At 40.4% G+C, this 20,572-nt stretch overlaps 1 protein-coding gene across 3 annotated transcripts in view; it reads left to right on the top strand.

The window, feature by feature from the left end:
• The window catches only part of ephb1 (EPH receptor B1), a 165,694-nt gene that overhangs the window by 25,208 nt on the left and 119,914 nt on the right, over nucleotides 1–20,572 (top strand). For all 3 annotated transcript variants that reach the window (XM_089007565.1, XM_089007566.1, XM_089007564.1), the window contains exon 2: nucleotides 20,147–20,211. In XM_089007565.1, coding sequence (XP_088863691.1) covers nucleotides 20,147–20,211 — 65 coding nt within the window. The remainder of the gene's footprint in view (nucleotides 1–20,146; nucleotides 20,212–20,572) is intronic.

The following is a 20,572-nucleotide window of genomic DNA, read 5'->3' as shown; positions in this document are numbered from 1 at the left end:
TTAGCCAGGGTTCTCCAAGGCAGGGTTTTTTCAGCTAATCCTAATGCTAAAAGAAATCCAAATTACAAATGGAAGAACACAACGCCAAGACAGCTACTCAAAGAAAGAAGCACTAACACTGAGACGGTCCCAAAAAACTTTGCTAGACTTGAGCGCATCACCTAAAGCATACTCAAAGGTCAAGGGATGCTCTGTGCTACTTTAGCAGCTAGCTAGGAGCAGCTTGACTGGTTACATGTATGGCTAAACAGACTGTGGAGTTACTTCCAAATCAATAATCATCACCTGTGTGCCGGCAAATAAGCTACATTTCATACTCAAGTGTCAAGGGATGCCGAGAATTTTTTTTAAGCTAACCTAAGATTGAAACGGCTAGCACAATAACACTTTTCTCGGCTGTCTGATTGACTTGCACTGTTTCAAGTTTCAGATGCTAATATGTAAGTTAGCATGTAGTTAGCATGTCGACTGTTCAAAACTCTCACTCTTTATCATGGTCTGCAACGGCTTTCCCAAAAACATTGACCACAAGATATCCGATCAGCCAAGTCGTCTTCACAATTGTTTAAATAAAATCTAAACTGTCACAAGGAAAATGCTAACGCAGTTAACGATACAAGGCTAGCTGGTCCAACGGGGCCGGTAGACATCCGATATGACAAGTTCGAAAATGATTCTGTATCTCAGCACAGTTTTGAACGATGACAAACTACAACAATAAATATTAGATTAACAAGCGCTTCAATTTTCAAAGGCTTTATTACAAGTCAGTGTACGTAACAACCGCCTTGATGATTTAATGTTATATTGTCAAGCTTCAACAAGGGAAATGATAGGAGCAAAAAAATAAATACAACTCTGTTGTCCTTGTTTGTTTTAGCGCTTTGGCACCTGTACCACCACTAACAGTATTGCACCCCCTACCCTCCAATCTCTAAAATTGAATTTCATCCCTGCTGCCATTTCATATTTCATCTGCAACATGAAGTGGTGTTCTGTCCAAACACCTGCACACCTCTTGTCTCTCAGCCAGAGCTATTTACACCCCCTCTAGAAACCCACACTCCCACACATTCGCCCTGGACAGACACCTACTTCCTTTCTAACCCATTGACACCAAATGGAGAAATTATTTAACGGCCCGGAGCGGCTTTTACAGATGCGCCGTGTTTACATGTGCGGAAGAAAGTGCAGGTGCGTTTTAAAAGCAAAGTGCCAGCACTTGCCGGCAGTGGCTGTGCTTTGTTGAGCATGCCACCTTGTCTCCGGGAAAGGACTCCCTCACAGCCCATCAACCAATCACCTCAAATGGCAGGTCTGACGAGTAAAAGCCACGTATGGGTGTTTTCCACCGCTTGCCGTTTGCAGGAATATTTTTAACAGGCAGCGCGACCTTGTTTTCATGTATACGTTCACCCGTTGATGCACCCAAATCGCGTCGCAAAAAAAATTGGGCGTTCCGAAAAACAGGCAGAGTATGTTTTTGACAGGATGGGTAACCGATGGTTATGTCTATTCTCATGTCACTGGACCATTACGTCTTTGTGAGCTCTCAGTCGTACAGGAGTGGTCCATCGATGAAAAGGTTTCTTCAGCCGTCGTCTGTACTTCTTTGAAGGTGTCGGACGTTTCACTCCTCATCCGAAAAGCTTCCTCAGCGAACTAAAGTTGTGCTGGTCGCTCTGCCCTTATAATATATCCGTAATGGACAAAAGTGGCGGTGCCTGACCTCTGCTTTAATAGGTCCCTGCTCAAAGTTTGGGGGGAGCAGTGGATTACATCCAAATTGAACTTCACTGTCGTCGGCGAGGTTAAAATCTTAGCTAAAGAAAATAGATGGTTTGTAAGGGGAGTAAAATAGCAGTTTTTGTAAAACAGCAAAACCCTTCACTAAATCCTAATGCATAATGGTTTGAGGTTTAATTTGGATATGCCTACAACAGACTAATTAGATTGTTACCATGTAGGCTTAGTCATGCTGATGAGTTGATACCAGAGTGAATGGGGCAATCAGGGCCAGTCATAGATGCATAATCAGACCGACAAAAGAAGTAATCAGATTACCTTCCCCAAATTTAGAGCAGGGACCTATCAAAGCTGAGTTCGGGCACCGCCAAATCTGTACATTAGGGATAAATATAGAGCTAGAGTGACCGGCACAACACTAGTTCGCTGACGAAGCTTTTCGGATGAGGAGCGAAACGTCCGACACATTCAAAGAAGTACAGATAAGGGCTGAAGAAACCTTTTCATCATTGGACCATTGTGACCTTTTGCCGCCAAAAGCCTTTGCCACAAGGCAACATGGGTTTTCGTGAGGCACGAGATCCAAACAGGCCACATGATGCGCAATGGCAAAACGTAGCGCATGTGTTTATGAATTGACATTTCGCCATCCCGGAAGAGTCGCACCGAGCGAACGGCCTTGCATTCAAAGCGGCGGATTACAAGATGAGTGACAGTAGACATTAAAAGTACTGATTAAATGCCCGAAAAAAAGCAAATTGCCGGCAGGTCATTGCTTGAAATTAGACGAGAACATCAAATGGAGGGAATTCAAACGCCAAGCTCTCAATGGAGCTGAAAGAATCAGCCCTTTTGTTTGCAATTCCCTGGAAATCATTCATTGTTTTCCAATGCAGAGTAACAACTACACTCACAAAGGCCTTTTGCTCACCTTCTTTTCCCCAAGGTAAAACGCTATTTTTTTCTTCCATCTGTTTCATTCCCTTGCTTTTAGATCTATGGATGCTTATCAGAGAACAATCTCACAAATCTCGAGGACTCGTTTTTTTACCTCTCTTCCCTCGATGCATCATACATACTCCAGCAAAGCCCTGAAGGAAGAAAACAAAACAAAAAACAAAGCCTCTGTACAAAAATATAGACTTCTCTAAATCTGAAGGCCCAGAAAGTAGTCGATTTGATGTTTGTCTTTCACGAAGAGTAAAGAACTGCAGTTTTTTTTAGCAGACAGTGAAAGGCCAGTTCTGTGTTCAAAAGTCCGACTACAATCACCGATGACTTGAGTCTGGGCGGTCGTCCTGACTATATTTTCTCCTGTCCGTTGGGATGTATCCTGGTACCTCTACTTATGAACTTTTCTTCATACAAAGTTTTGAAGTTACAAACTGCCTGAATAGGAAAGTATTGTTCTGTTGTGATGAAAAGAAAATTCAAGACACCAAAGGTTAAACTACAGTATGGTTCGCTAGTCACGACACTGAGTTTCCTAAACGCAACATATTTGTTACCAAGCATCATTCTGGCATCTCATTGGCTACGTTTTCCGTAATTGTGAATCCCCCAGAAACTTTATTAACTCATTTGCTTGCCATTCCCGAATTTATACGGGAATTGAAAATTGGGACGTGGAGCGCCATTCCCGAATTTGTTCGGGTTTTGGTTTTTCATTGCGGGGGGTGCCGATAAAGTGCTGGTCAGACATCTAGCAATGTTTTTACCTTTCACAAGGGTGCACCATTTGCCTGTTGTCCATGTTAGCGCTTTGTTCCAGCTTCAGCTGTTGTTAAAGCGCTATATAAATTAATATTTATGTATAGTATTGTATTTTTTACAGCCGGCCGATTTCAAGCCCAGATAACTCCAGACCCATATAACTTAGGAATTAACTCGTTTTTTTCTGATGAAAGAAGAGAGTCTAAGGCACAGGTGTCAAAGGCAAGGCCCTGGGGCCAAATCCGGCCCACCACATCATTTTATTCGGCCCGCAAAAGCAAATCAAACTTGTGAAATTCCACGATGCTTGCTAAAGTCCGAACCAAAATTTCAAATTGTACCATGTAAACTACAATAACAGTCATTATTATTTGTGTTAAATTCATAATGTCTCCTTATTATCTAATTTGCAACAGATTATTTTCTTACAGACAGTGGTATTTTAGGTGTTCAATTACCTGACATGTTTCGGCGTGTAAATTAGTAATTATTCTTGACTTCAGATTTGAAAACTAGTTATTCATTAATTTGTTGTGCGTTCTGTATGTAATATGTGGACGGGATGAAACATTCTAATGGTTTCCCCAAATTCATAACAGGCCTCGAGAGGAAACCGTAACTACAATGTGGTCTGCGGCAAAAAAAACGACTTTGACACCCCTGGTCTAAGGTTTCTTACGCTGAATTGAATGTTTATGTCATACTAAAACTCAATCTTCTGTGGCTCCTTCAATTTGAGTGAAAATGACAAAAACCTGACACTGGAGTGACACATTTTTGCACATCATTTGGCAGTGAATGAGTTAAACATTTATGTCTAAATTTTGGGCGACTCGGAACGGATTAGAGCATTCACATGGAAAACGTGTCTCGACTTCCAAAATATCCTCATTAACCAATGTCTTCGAGTACATATTCACTTTATAAGTAGTATATACCATTGTATTCCACTTCTCATGATCCCTTTTTTGAAACCGTTAAAGCCATTTGGACTTATTTGGTGAAGCCTAGCAGAACATCTCGCTCGCGTTTACATGATGATATCACACCTTCACTTTAGCTTTTCCGAGCTATGTCCCAGTTGTATCGAACACGTGGCTAGAGCTACCCAAACTTAGGCATCAATTACCTGGATGGCTCTCGCTGCAATGGTCAAGGGACATCACGGCTAAATTGAATAACACTCGTAACAGTCTCCAAATGGCTGAGGCCTCTCACTGCAGAGACTCTCGCTTGATTTCTTCACACCTTCGTATGACTGTTAAACCATCTTCTATGTGCCATCGAATTGAAAGCCTTTTGCCCCGGTCCCCACGAGCGAGGGCGATAATTTGACTTTTATTGAAATTCAGCTCCAGTGGTTTGGGGGGGGTTAAGGTTGTACTTTTCCAAGCAGGGATAAAATAAAGGGAGGGCAGGACATTACACCTCTAAAGCTCTCCCTGTCTGGGTTTCAGACATGGCTAACAGCATTGTGTTAATGAGAATGGCTGCGGCTGGCTGATATTTGCGGCCACTAAACTACTTTTCGATTAGTTTATTGCATTTCGGGGAGAAAATAAGCTGTTAAAGCCACCCATCCATTTTCCTGCGCGAGTATCTTCACGATGGGTCCATTGGAGCTATAGTTTATTTCATCTGACTGGGTGCAAATCTAGCTGCGCCCTTGGATTGGGTGGGGCAGTCAATTCCACGTCCTATTTGATGACGGGCGGCCATTATCTCGTTGGTGCTGAACCCGCGATGCCGATGGCGCCAACGTCAGGCAAAATCGATGACTCAGTCCTATCCGTCCTTTTTTTTCTTCTTTTTTTTTTCTTCCTTTAGTCCTTATCTGAAATAAGGTCCTGGGTAGGATGAAGTAAACTGGATTACGTGGAGAGAAAAAAACCTACAAATTCCATATTGGAACACCAGAATTGCGATTGAAATCCCAAAATCCGAGAGCAGCGAGGCAGTTTTGCCCCTGCCGTATAAAGTAATTGTCGAGAAAAATGTACAACGGGGATTCAAGAGCATCCATGTTAAGTTTCAGAAATCATAAATACAGGCACTCTCCTATAACCTGTATTCGTTTGTCCTGGAAAATAAACCTTTAATAAAATATATGCTCTATAACGATATGTACATGTACCACTGGAGGGAATACTACATATCTTACTACAAACATGTTCGTATGTACTGTTGTTTGTAACTTGAATATTCGTAAGTAGGGCAGCGCCTGTACAATTTGAAGACAGCATAAAGAGAGGAAAAACTTCTGAACGCGATACGTTCCGAACGGTCGTTCGTAAGTTGAATTTGTTCATAAGTCGCTTCAGTGCTGTGTTTTGTATGGAAAGTATGTTTAAGACTTATATTAGTATGTTTCAGGCTTATATAAGTAACCTGTATTGGTTTGTACTGAAAAATAAACATTTAATAAAATATATGCTCGATAAAGATATGTAAATGTACAACTGGAGAGAATACTACATATATTACTACAAATATGTCCGTATGTACCGTTGTTTGTAACTTGAATATTCGTAAGTACGGCAGCGCCTGTACAATTTGAAGACAGCATAAAGAGAGGAAAAACTTATGAACGCGATACGTTCCGAACGGTCGTTCGTAAGTTGAATTTGTTCATAAGTCGCTTCAGTGCTGTGTTTTGTATGGAAAGTATGTTTAAGACTTATATTAGTATGTTTCAGGCTTATATAAGTAACCTGTATTGGTTTGTACTGAAAAATAAACATTTAATAAAATATATGCTCGATAAAGATATGTAAATGTACAACTGGAGAGAATACTACATATATTACTACAAACATGTCCGTATGTACCGTTGTTTGTAACTTGAATATTCGTAAGTACGGCAGCGCCTGTACAATTTGAAGACAGCATAAAGAGAGGAAAAACTTATGAACGCGATACGTTCCGAACGGTCATTCGTAAGTTGAATTTGTTCATAAGTCGCTTCAGTGCTGTGTTTTGTATGGAAAGTATGTTTAAGACTTATGTAAGTATGTTTAACATTTAAATAAGTATGTATAAGACTTGGATAAGTAACCTGTATTCGTTAGTCCTGAAAAATAAACATTTAATAAAATATCTGCTCTATAAAGATACGTACATGTACTACTGGAGAAAATACTACATATGTTACTACAAAAATGTTCGTGTGTACCATTGTTCGTAACTTGAATGTTCATAAGTAGGGCAGTGCCTGTACATTTTGAAGACAGCATTGAAAGAGGAAAATTATGTAATGAAAAAAAAGTATGTGAATAATAATGAAGTGCAAGTACGGTACCATATTTATTAAAACATAAAAAAGATCAAATAAATACATTACATCGCTCTCTTTGTGAAACTGCGTCATGTGGGAAAATCACCTGAGAGGCGTTTTAGGATGGAAGTAACACCCGATTTTAAACTGTGTAACCTCACACAAAACCTCCACTCCTTTTCTTCTACCTCGACGTGTGACGACACATTCTGTTCTTCCGAGGCACTTGCAATATTCATGAACTCAAGAAAAGACACAAAAAAAAACCACAGTTCCCTCAAACGCAGACACGCAAGCAGGAGAAAAAAAAAAAACGCTCCATAAAAGCATGAAACAAAGTCCTAAAATGCTGACGCTCACACGAGCGTGCGGATAGAATCTCTATATGTCCACGCACGACACCCTTTAAAACCCAGCTGCTCCGACGTGTCAGTCCATCTGTATTCACTTCTAGATATGGATGCAGAGACTGGGGGTGGGGAATAGAGGACAAAAACAGTCGGCTGCCATTTTGTTGTGAGAAGAACAGGCTCGTTCGGGAACGACACATCACTCGTTGTGGCAGCTCCGTGTGTATCCTGAAAAATAGTTTGTATGCCAAGGTAAAATTTGAATAAATTTAACGTTCATAAACCGAAAAGTTTGTAAGGCAAGGGGTTCGTAAACCGAGGTATCACTGTACGAGTTAAAAAAAAAAGACTTCAGTCAATTCACTTCCCATCCTGGCGATATATTGCTTTAGGGAAAGACTAAATCCCAACGCCACTTTAACGATGGCCCTCGGAGCATCGTGTTGCATTTCCTCCAGTTTGGTGGAAGCAGGAGATTCCTTTTTGACACAGACATTCAGCTCGAAAGTAATAGTAACCAAGTCATTATGTTTCGCATCAATACATGCACTTGTAGGCATCCACGGGGGAGTTTGTTTCTTGGTGTCATTAAAGCGATCACATTTCTGCGAGTGGGTGCGCACAACAGTTGCAATGAGACAAGGTGGGTGTGGTTGGTTGACTGGGAAGGCAGCCAAAATGTTGTTGTCCCGCCCCCTCAACCTTCCAAGCATGTTATGGGAGGAGGTCTCCCTCTTCGCTAAAAGCCATTTTGTGAGGTGAGCGCCCTTATTAAGAATTGTAATTGCCTCATTTTGGAACAGCAAATTGCCAGGTTTCTTGAAAGCAGGCAGACGCGGCAAGAAGTAATGACAATTGTGATGGTTGGAGGAAGCTAGAAACATATTATCTATTTATTTATTTATTTATTTATTTATTTATTCATTTATTTATGTATGTGTTTGTTTTTGATTTAATATTGTATTGTTTTTCTATTTATTTATACATTTATTCATTCATTTGTGTTTATTTATTTATGCATTTATTTTGTATATTTATTTTTACTCCAGTATTTATGTACAGTAAAGTCTCGTTATATCGATATCGGATATATCGATAGTCCCGGTTATATCGATACTATTTCTATGCACGCACGGAGAAAATTACATGCAAACAGGGTCGGATATATCGATAGTCCCGGTTATATCGATATTTTTTCGGACTCCCTTGAATATCGATATAACGAGACTTTACTGTATGTATGTATTTATTTATTTATCCAATATTTATTTATTTATGTGTTTGTTTTTGATTTAATATTTTATTGTTTTTCTATTTATTTGTACATTTATTCATTCATTTGCTTTTTTGTATTTATTTATTTATGTTTTTAATTTAGTATTTTATTGTTTTCCTCTTTATTCATTCGTTTGTGTTTATTTATGTATTTATTTGGTATATTTATTTTTACTCCAGTATTTATTTATTTATTTATTTATTTATTTATTTTCTGTTTGCCAAACCGGAATCTTCTCTCCTTACAGTGAGGTTTAATATCGGATTCATCAGCTGTTCTATATCTCCTTTGCTCTTGCACTGAAATAGTTTGAATGTGTGTTTTTTTTTTTTTTTTTTTTTTAATATACAGAAAGCTTATACATTTCAGCAAAAGTTACATTTAGGACCACTACCTTGAACGGGAACAAGCACTTAGCCATGAAACTTCATTTGAATCACGACTTGGGGTGTGGGGACCATTTGCCAATCCGTACTTTTTCAGTAGAGACTGTTGCAATTTCTTACCGTCGCTCTTAATAAAATAAATAAATCGAACAAACAATAACTGAAAATGATGTGACAAGCCCCCCGAATTTAGATCACATGATCAGAACAACACTGTAAATAGGCTAAGCGTGGACAGCAATGCTGAACTCAAAACCGGTTCATTTGTGATATTATGCATGCAAGCTATTTGAATATATACAGGGAAAAAAAACTTCTCTCTTGTTTCTACTACAACTCATAACAATGTTACGTTTAACATTTGCCCAGCAGGATATTGCGTGTTTATTAGCACTCGGGCGCAGCGCAAGCCTTGAGCTGCTTGCGAAAACAGTACGTGTGGCACGTTCCAGACAATGTGTATGGCCATATGTGAACACACACACGCATGCTGTGTATATGTTCTCTTCTATAGCAAAAGGGGGATAGGGAAATAAACAACATCTTCCTGCAATAAGGTGCGGAATTTACTTCACATGCGTAACATTACACAGATGACCATCAGAAGTTTTTTTTTTCTATTGTACACACGGTGATGCAATATTCATCCGCTTTTCACGATCCGAAAGATAAATCGAGCTGGCTACCGAGCTAGCTATTTGCTATCTATTAGCTATCTAGTTATCTATTAGCGATATAGCTATCTAACTGGCTAGGTATCAAGCTAGCTATCTATTAGCTATGTTCTTGAGAGTTTTGAAAGGCGCTTATAACAGGGGTGTCAAAGTCATTTTTTGCCGCGGGCCACATTGTAGTTATGGTTTCCTCTCGAGGGCCATTATGAATTTGGGGAACCCATTAGAATGTTTAAATTCCTTCAAATATTACATATAGAGCACACACAGCAAATTAATGAATAACTCGTTTTCAAATCTGAAGTGAAGAATAATGACTTTTATTGTGGTTGACATCCAAAAATATGAAATTTTGGCTCAGATTTTAGCAATCATCATGGAATTTAACAAGTTTGATTTGCTTTCGCGGGCCGAAAAAAATGATGTGGCGGGCCGGATTTGGCCCGCGGGCCTTGACTTTGACACCTGTGGATAGCTAGATAGCTATATATTGGCTATATAGCTATCTAGCTGGCTGGCTTAAAACTCAATATTCTGTTGGTCCTGGAATTCGACTGACAATGACAAAAACCCTGGCACTGTCTTGGACACATTTTTGCATTTGTCTGACAGTGGATGAGTTCATGGCATATTATATTAGATAAGAAAAAATAATGGAAGGAAGAAGACCAAAAAAAAAAAAATCAGGTGTTGAACTCTGAAGGTCTTTGATAAAAGGAAATTGAGGAAACATGCATTGAAAAGGTAAAATAAAGTGACACCGAGATTAAGAGGAGAGAAGGGTGGATGAATGAAAGAGCGAGTGAGGGAGGGAGGGAGAAGGAAAGAGTGAAGGTAAAAGGGGGTGCCAGAAGGGTAGGCGTTGAAGATATGATGAATTAAAAATGACACTCTCCGGCAGCTTGCTTTCCAAAGATCACTCCTTCTGCTAATGTAATGTTAATGAATGCAAATGAGGTGCTTTACCATCTTCCTTGACCAGGCGAGGGGACTAAAAGAAAAACGCGCAGATGAGACGCTTGTCGTGCTTGTGTTCTGTTTTGATGGCTTGCAATTGCCGCACGAGTGATTGACGACTCCGAAATGAATAATGAATTGTTATCAATACTGGACGTGTAACACAAATGTCAAATGAATCAAACAGCTGATTTGAGTCACACAAGCTGACACATCATTCACGACGGCGCTTTAGCAAGGAATGGGAATGAAAGATCAATTCCTGATACAATATTAGCACAACATTTGAAGATAATATAATGGCCAACTGTGCTTGACTAGCAATGGAGCATTTAACACCCAGTTCAATCATGATAATACTGATAATAATGATGATGATAATAATAATAATCATCATCATCATAAGAATAATCATAATAATAATACATTTCATTAGCTATTAGCTATCTATTCAGTGGCTAATAGCTGTCTATTCGCTAGTTATTAGCTATCTATTCGCTAGCTTGCTATGTATTCGATAGCTAGCTTGCGATCTATTTGAATTACTTCCAGTTTGATTAGGGTGAGGGTAATAGACAGAGAGCGAGTGAGGCTGTTCTCCCAAAAACAAAATGGCGTCTTTGGTTAAAGCCACGTGATTGGTCAACAACGCAGCAGTGGGGGGCGGGGTAAACATTAAAGAGACAGGCAGACGACATAGAGTGAGAAAACACACACACACAAAAGGGCGATGACAGAGCTTGAAACAAAAAACAAAAGTGAAAAAAAAAAAAACAAAAGTGAAATGGTGAGAAAATGGATAGAAAACAGTGACATTTGGACTCGTTTAACTTTGATAGTTCAAAAGCAGAGTGTAGACTGGAAGGTTAAAATATCCCATCAATCAGGCTCCACAAATAACCCGCACAAGCCATATGTACACTTGATGCAAAAAGCTATCAACCCAGCTAAACAGAACACAATTGATGAGGAACTCGGTCAAATTATCGCAGAGAAAGCACCTCCAAGGGATCATTTCTCAAGATGGTGAAAGAAGAAGGTTAGGTTCCTCATCAAGTGTTTAATGCTGATGAAACCGGCCAATCCATTCCAACAAGCCATCGACCATCACAAAGGTAAATAAAACCACTTTATTATATAGTAGTTTATTTCTTTAATTCTAATACCATAGCCCATTTATTATACATAAAATAAGGTATATTTGGTGTAGTTTTAATGCTTATTTAGGAGAAAATTGTGTTTTATGGTGAGCTGGGAACGTATTATCCTGATTTTTATGGTTTCCTGTGGGAAATTAATTTTTGGGATACACACTTTTCACCTTCCACACTGTCTGGGAACCAATTAAGTTTGTAAGCCAAAGTATCACTGTATATTAATTTTCATAACATCTGCCACCGATCTCTCGGCACCTTCCCGCTTTTTGTCTTTTTTGTTCAGTGGCCTTTCTTCTTGTTCAAAACGATTATTTTTTTCACAACGCCACAGCCAGCTAACCCCGAGCAGTTACAATACTTGCATCCATGTGACATCACTTGTTTTCTCGGAGGATGGCAGATTACTTTCTGTTCAATTTTCAAATCAGCCACGTTGTCATCGCCATATCTTGAGGGAGATGTGAAAGCTAACATATTTCTCAGATGTATTTCTGTTGTCCCGAATCTTCTATTTTAAGACATCGGGATGAGTGACATGGTCTCAGCGTGGCGCAATAAATGAAATAAATCTTAAGCTGAGATTCTTTCAAACAGCCGCTCAGAAATGAGAACCATCACCTCCTTTATTCCCCAGGAACCAGCTCCCAACCGTGATACTTTAATACAATAAAGAGCTGTATTTGGAAAGAAGCCACAATATGGACGCTGCACTTTTACTTTTGAAGCATGTTAGGTATACTCTTCAAAATGTTGAGTTAAAAATAACATATGTATTTCTTTTTTTTTTTGTTGTTGTTATTTTTAAATCCAGCATTTCCAATTCGGGGCCAAATTCACCGAACGCCGCATACCTTTTGCGTGATGCTAACTGTTAAAAATAGAACAAACAAATCACGTCTAATCCACATCACACGCGTGAATGGTGAAATGCATGACTAAGTTAGATACCGAGCAGAATGTGTCTTGGATGCCGCAATGGTATTCATGCGTATTTCAATGAAGTCATATGCAGATATTTGGTAGTGAAATCGACTGACTCTATGCAAATTAGCTTTTTACTCACGCTAGCGTAAATAGCCACACGCAGTTTGAGGGATGTAAATAATTCTGAAAAAAATAAATACAAAGTAAGACATATTGTGGAGTTATATACGTCATTGATGTACAGTGATACCTTGGCTTGAAAACGTAATTGGTGTGTAAGACGAAAAGTGTGTATTCCAAACATTAATTTTCCATAGGAAACCATTAAAATGAGAATAATCCGTTCCCAGGTCCCCATAAAACATAATTTTCTACTAAATAAGCCTTAAAACTACACAAAATATACTTTATCAAATTGTACAGATGGCTTGTGTGGGTTATTTGTGGAACCTGATTGATGGGATATTTTACCCTTGCAGTCTAACCTCTGCCTTTGAACTGTCAATCAAGTTGATACGAGTCCAAATTGTGTTTTGTGTCCATTTTCTCACTGTCTCTCTGTCGTCTGCCTATGTATTTTCATGTGCAGCCCTGTGTTTCTGTAACCCCCCCCCCCCCCAGCCCATCACTGCTGCGGGTGTCTCCTCCCTGCTCTACCACAGTTCTTGACCAATCACGTGCAGCTTTAACCAAAGACTGGGGGCGGGGAATAGAGAACAAAAAAACTCAGCTGCCATTTCCAGCTCAGCTCTGTTTGTTCACGTCAGAGAACAGGCTGGTTCCCGAACGACACATCGCTCATTGTGGCGCTCCGTGTATTTCCCGAAAAATAGTTTGTATGCCAAGGTTATATTCTCGCGAATTTAACATTCGTAAGGCAAAAAGTTCGTTAGCTAAAGCGTTCGTAAACAGAGTTATCATTATACTCTTCATCCATGGCCATGTTAATGTCTATTTTACCCTGAGAGCAACGTTAATGCATTCATGCTAATATTAAGTCCCAATTGAGCTAGCAGTTGGGCAGGCATACAGCTCATGCCTCTCCAGTAATTGTGCCTGCCACTTTTATCTCAAGGTTTAATCTCAGAGCCAATCCGTTTTTGTAATGGTTTTAAGGTGCGCCAAGCAGGCTTTAAGAAATGATGACCACACATGCATTAGTTGAATGGTCTGTCAACAACCCTTTTGTTTTCTTGAATTGGGAGTAACTAGCTTTTGGAGAGGTAGAAATTAGCAGGAATGCTAATGGGGTTAGGGGTAGGGTCATTTAAGAAATGATGACCACACACACATTTGCTCAATGGTCTGTCATCAACCATTTTGTTTTCTAGGATTTGGAGCGGCTAGCTTTTGGAGAGGTAGAAAATAGCAATAATTCTAATGGCCTAAAACAGTACATTTTGGGTGGTTTTGTCTGCGAATTAGCTTCTTAACATGGCTAAGATCGCCAAAGAGTAGCTTTTTTTGTATGATATTCATTCTTAGGGTGAGATAGCTTTTGGAGAGATAGAAATTAGCAGGAATGCTAATGGCCTAAAACGCCACATTTTGGGTGGTTTTGTCGATTAATTAGCTTCTTAACATTGCTAAAATCTCCAGATAGTAGCTTTTTTTTGCATGATATTAATTCTCAAGGTGTGATGTGTGGACTTTGACAGTGCATATACAATTCATTGTGCTGTTTTTCAAAGTTTTGACTCAGAAAAACATCCATAATATTGACTCTCTTCCCACTTTCAAATCCTACCTCAAAACCAATCTGTTTAAAATTGCAATCACACTTTAGTTTAATCAGCTTTTTTATGATGTATTATTTTATCTGTGGTTTTATTTTTCATGGTGTTTATTGTTCTTTTAATTGTAAAGTGCGCTTGGGTATTTTGAAAGGTGCTTGTAAATTAAATGTATTATTATTAGTATTATTATTATTATTGTGAAAATGGCATCATTCAGATTTTGAATGGTGCCATTTGAATGGCACTTCTTTCGACCAAGACTGAAAGTATTTGGAAAATAATGCACTCTATTTTGCTGATTATGTTGAAACACAAGTACTCAGCAAATAATTGGTCAAGTAAAAAGATTTGCCTAAATCACCTTTTTAATTGTCATAATTTGTTCTGCCATTGCTGTCAGAAATGCTCTTTCTCTCACTCGCTCTCTCTTACACTTTTTTTTTTAATTTGGAAAATTCCCTTGAGTGGTCGGCTGATTAGTTTTGGGAGACGCAGCAGCTTTCAGTCATGCATGTTGGCCACTTTGTTTTCAGCCTAGTATTAAGATGCCCGGCTCAGCACACTAAGCCACCACGGGGCTTCATCGCCTGTTAAGTGCTCATTTCAGGCACGTTGAATTCTCCTGGTTTTTCACCGTTTTTCTTTCTCTCTCCCATCTTGACTCCACATCTAAGAAAGGATACATCCCTTCTGAAATATTCGTCCTCAAGGCCCTAAAGATCTTATTTCAGTTTGTTGCGCCAATCACAAAGTGAGGGTCCTCTAAGCTTAGCGTTCAGCAGCTGGATGTGATTGTCTCATTGAATTGCAAAGTGCGGCAACATCCTTGAATGCTGGGAAGAGGGGAAAGGGGGGCTGGGATGGCATGGGGGTAGGTGGGCTACGAATCTGGGTGTACGTGGTAAAGCATAGATCAATGGAAAATATGTGTTCTGGGATGAGAAGGGAAATCTGTGGAGAATTGTCCGCCTTATTGACTGAAGAGCCTTCAGAGAGACGCTTTCAGCACATGTTCTATCGACCGGGCAGTTGCGTAATCATGCATCCGAGGCCACAAAGGCTTGAATTCCAAAGCCACGTTACCATGGCCATTTGCAAACCATAAAAGCCGTACGTGGAAGCTCAAAGAGTGCGAACAGTGCGTCCGTCTCTTCCTCCCACCGTGAAGATTTCAGGTCCAAACATTATCCATGTTTAATCATGTGATGAATCACGCGGCTGCTTGCTGACGTGTAATTGTGCAAAGAGAGCACTGGCTTATCGATTGCTACCACAGGGTCCCCATCAATGTTTAATGCAGTCTCCCTCGCTCTATCATGCCCCCCCGCCCGTCCCAACTCTGCGTAGAACCAGACCGCCATTTGCTATTGATCCATCAAGAGTCCCTAATGAGGAATATCTGTGCCGTCTCAAGTTAGGTGCATTGGTTTCCAGGATCCGGTCTTGATCATGCGTTGGCCCGTTGTTTTGACGAGCGAAAACCGAATCTGTCACATGATTTGTAGAAACTAATATTCTGCAACATCGCGACAGCCTTGTAACTGCTCAAATCCATCAAAAAACGACAAGTCAGACACCTACAAGCTATTGTTTTCCTATAGATTTATGACTTGTGGTTGTGAAGTCAGCCTTCAGCTTTCTTTATTCATACTTTTCATGCAGAACAATTTTTTTCCCCCACCTGGCGGTTTTGGATTGACTGTGACTCGCTGACATGGCAAAGATGCGGGAATCGGGTGCTACCCTTGAAACGTAAGGGGCCGTGGTTTTTTTAGGTTACATTAATCGTGTGCGAATGTGTGCTACTTTGACTTCCTCGTACATCTGACTGAAAATGTGAGACTTTCTTTGTGTGAAATGGATTAACTGATTGGCCAAATCAGCAAACTCATTATGGGTTCATCCAATTGCTTTGAGACATGATTGAACAACCATTCTACCGCTTATTTCTCAGTATGGTCACGGGGGGTGCTGTAGCCTATCTCGGCTGTCTTCAGGCACGAGGCGGGGGACACCCTGAATTGGTTGCCAGCCAATCGCAGGGCACACAAAGACGTACAACAGTCACTATCAGACTCACACCTCGGGACAATTTGGAGTGGTGTATCTGCCTGTCATGCATATTTTTGGAGTGTGGGATGAAACCGGAGGACCCGGAGAAAACCCACGCGGGCCCGGGGAGAACATGCAAACTCCACACTGGGAGGCCGGATCGGGACGCGAATCGGCGACCTCTGCACTGTGTTGTGCTAACCACTTGACTACCGGACCGCCCCTATCCACTCATAAAACACAGTAAATAGGATTGTAGCTACCGTCAGATGATTTATTGTTTCAACGCGTTATATGACCTACAGACACTCCCCACCTTATGAAAGAGATATGTTTCAAGCGGTCATTCGTAAGGTGAATTTGGTCATAGGTTGTTTTCAGTGCTATATTTTGTCTGGAATGTATGTTTAAGTCAAACACTGAACGGGGAAGTATAAAACACAGACGCTCAAACAGTCGGAAAATAAATTCACACCGACTGGAGTACAACGACTATGTACCATTTTCTCGTAACTCGAATATTCGTAAACTGGGGTGCGTCTTTATTCAAGCCAAAGGAGCACGTCACAGATGGGCTCATTTAAAATACAGTAAATAGGATTGTAACTGTCATCGGATGATTTGTCTCAACACATATGACCTACAGACGCTCCCCAACTTATGAATGAGATACATTTTGAGTGGTCGTTCGTAAGGTGAATTTGGTCGTAAATTGCTGATGCAATGTACAGTATATTTAAGTCAAACAATGAACAGGGAAGCATAAAACACAGACGCTCTTACAGTCCTAAAATAAATTCACACCTACTGTTGTACAACAACTATGTACCATTTTGTCGTCACTCAAATGTTTGTACGTTTTTTTTTTAAATAAACCCGACTTTGAAAATTCAACTCATAATTAACAGTCCACAAGACGGGTCATGTAAGGCGCTCTTGTTAACAGAAGGAAGGACATTGTCCCAATTTTTTAAAGGCCAGTTGTCAGGTGTAAGAGTGCCGCCTCATTGCTAATAACCACTTAGTAGACCCCATTTACTCTCCTCCTGGTGTCAAAAGAAGACATTTGGTCACAAGACAAAGTTCAGCGACCGTTTCCATGAGCGTTTGACCCCTTTGTCTGTACCTTGAACAACCATCCGGTGCTTTCCCTCCTCCGCCATTCGCCTCCAAAAGGAAATGGAGGATGGCCTTAGCAAAAAGCCCGTTTGATTTGACTAAATCTCTTGTGATTTCCCCTGAGAACGTGTTGGCAGGCTTGTGCTACATTAGCCGGTGTGATGCTTCGGCGGCTTCTACCTCCCCAGCTGACGGCAAGTCTGCCGCGAGGCCTGGCAGGGTTGAGGCTGTTGAAACAAGAGAAGGCGATGCTCATCTTAAAGGACAACCGGCACCATGCTAACAGCTAATAGCTTATAGATATATAAAGTTGGAAAATACATCATTCATTGGCAAGCTACCTGATACTCCGGTGCGCCTTATATATGGAAACAGTTGGAAAATATGGCGTTCATTGGGGGTGTGCCTTATACTCTAGTGTGCCTTATATATGGAAAAAGTTTCAAAATACAGCATTCATTAGGAGTGCGCTTTATAAAGATAACTCACTTTGGTTTTTCAGGCATTGTTACTGTCTTCAGTGTGTCACAATTACAGGAAGAGACCTATCCCATTCCCAAACAGCAACAAAAAAGAAAATAAAATCAGTTCACTGTGCCTGAGAAGAGTATCAAAGGGTTTAATGTTTAACAAGAAAGGAAGGATGTCTTTTGCTGTGACTCGCAAGACAGACACCCCGAGGAGAGAGAATTTAACCGGTATAAAACTGTAGCAAAAGTTATAAACTGCAGCTTCCCTTTTGAACCGCTTCCTCTGTGACACATAGTCGATAAATCAGTCTTGCAAGTCACAGGAGACGTTTACTGGCTCAGTATTGATTAATGTCTGCTCTTTTGGCATTGTGTACACCCTAAAAAAAGAAGAAGAGTAATTCACAATCCCCTCTGGATCCCTTCACTCACATATTTAAAGTGATGGACATGTTGGCCATTATAAAGTCATTTATGGGCTCATAATTTAGCTTAGGCTATTCTGTGCTAAAGCGTCCAATATTTTTTTTTAAAGTGGAACAGGATATATTTGACTTTTTTTTGCTCTTTTCACAACCAACTCACAAATGTAATGTGTTAGTTTTGGAGACATAAAGGTGAAAAAAAATCAAGGCAATCATCCGCAATGATATCAGAGTGTTGCTGACTTGGACGCGTTCCATTTAGCAACAGCAAACAGTTGGCTAGCACCACCCACACGTGTTGTTGATGAGGGAGATGAATTGCAAGCTGCAGACTCTCAGCCTCGCTTTCAAGAAGACGTTCCAACCCTTTAGCGCCCATCTTTTTTACCTTCTTCCACTCCCGGAAGCGTACCCCTCACAGATCTCGCCTTAAAAAAAAAAAAAAAAAATAGATACGCCATCCTCAAAGCGCCATGGAAATAATTCCAAATGGAGCTTTTGAAATAACCTGTCATCCTGATATCAAGTATACGCGGCGTTAAAAAAATATAAAAGCAAGTGATAGCAACTAGCACGTTCCATCCCGACTTACTCGGTGAAGCTGCTTTCAGACATGAAACCAATTAGCCCAAGATAATTCCTATCAGAGACCACTTTTCACTTTCTTTCACGCCCAGCTTCCATCCCCCAATTTCCTTAAAGGACAACCAACGCCACCGGACAAGTTGTGTCGATAATTTGTAAAATCACTTCAAATGACTTCTACTGAGCGTATTTTACAAAGATTCCACCGCATATAGTTATATTTTACGTTTTAAGACTCGCACTGAATATTCAGGAAGTCTTGTTTTCGAGTTGGTGATGATGCCTGATGTGACGTCACGTCTGGAACGCCCCTGACCGAGAAAGCGACACACGATGCATTTTGGGTACTTTGTTTGGTCTGAAAACTTCATATTGATCCGTGTTGATGGCGAAATTAGAAGGAAAACAAATAAATAACGTGATGGTGAATTGTATGTTGCACCAAGACTACTATTTGATTGTAGTTGACACAAATTCCCAGCAGACAAATCAGCCCATTTCCAATGGAGCTTGGGCGCCATCTTGTGCATTTTCTGGGACGCTACATTGGATTCCTGACGGCTCGAATTGATACGGGAGGACGTCTTTAATCGATTGCAAACATTTATGCTTTCCTCTTCAGAACTATTTGAATCGTATTCATAACTGGATGAGTAACAAGAAAGCATCTTCTCCGAATCTGAAGCCATTGTTTTGATTCTAGAGCAAGGCAAAGACGTCCTGGCGTGACGTCACGAACAAGGGGACGGGACCTTCTGAAACGCAATTTCCGGGGTCATTTTGAAGTAGTTTTGGGACACTTTCAGTCATTTTTATTGGTGTTTTGCATTTGACTAAAAATATCAGCCTGCGTGTTTTGGGTTGTCAGTTGTCTGATGTCAGTTCGGAAACAAAAAAATGGTGTCGGTTGTCCTTTAAACAATAGTTTAATAATCCATCCGTTATTCTTGACTTCTTTATATGTCGTGACGGCAGACTGTAACTAAAATAAGGCCAGTGACAGAGTCCCCCCCCTGTGCACTAAAACCTTCCTCAAACGGATCCCTGACATTCGAGGCATGACCCGTGTAGCACAGTCACACATCTTCAGTAAAACCTCCGCGGCAGGTCTTGAACCTACAAGAAGTCTTCCCGAGATGAATGAATCGAAGTGAAACATCAGTCTGTTCTCGGTTCACGAATGATCCTATCAAGTGATCGCTGAGGTCTGAATGCAGTACATCTCAGTCGGATGATATTTCAAAATACTTCTTTTCTGCTAACTCCTCATCGCAACCTTATGTTTTTATCTGTTTGCTGCAGAAACTGTGATGGACACTCGAGTGGCCACTGCTGAACTGGGCTGGACCGCGTATCCAAACTCTGGGGTGAGTCTTTTTGTTTTTTTCCCCTCCCACTTTTTCATTTTGGACGATGATCATATGATGGAGGATCTCGCAACAATGCCCCGTGCAAATTCACAAGCTGACAAGCAAATCGACCGGAAGAAAGGCCTCGGGAAGACTTTAGAGTAAAGTAGTAGTCAGGGTATAATGGGTATTATTTTCCCGTATCCTGGCTCATAATGACTTAATGACCGCAAAAAGACCCGGAACACTGAACCTAAGTCCCCAGTAAATGGGTACTGTAATGATACTGTAATCGCACGTTTATGCAGGGAAGTGGAGGTATTAAGGTGAAAGTGAGTTGAGCTAAAAAGGATAGAAAAAATCTGATTTTCTTCAGACT

Source organism: Hippocampus bargibanti, linkage group LG11 (genome assembly GCF_051943395.1).
Source record: "Hippocampus bargibanti isolate YZ-2025 linkage group LG11, ASM5194339v1, whole genome shotgun sequence".
In the NCBI taxonomy this organism is placed as follows: Eukaryota; Metazoa; Chordata; class Actinopteri; order Syngnathiformes; family Syngnathidae; genus Hippocampus; species Hippocampus bargibanti.
Note: the sequence above shows the minus strand (reverse complement) of the source record. Positions and strands in the feature narration are given on the sequence as shown.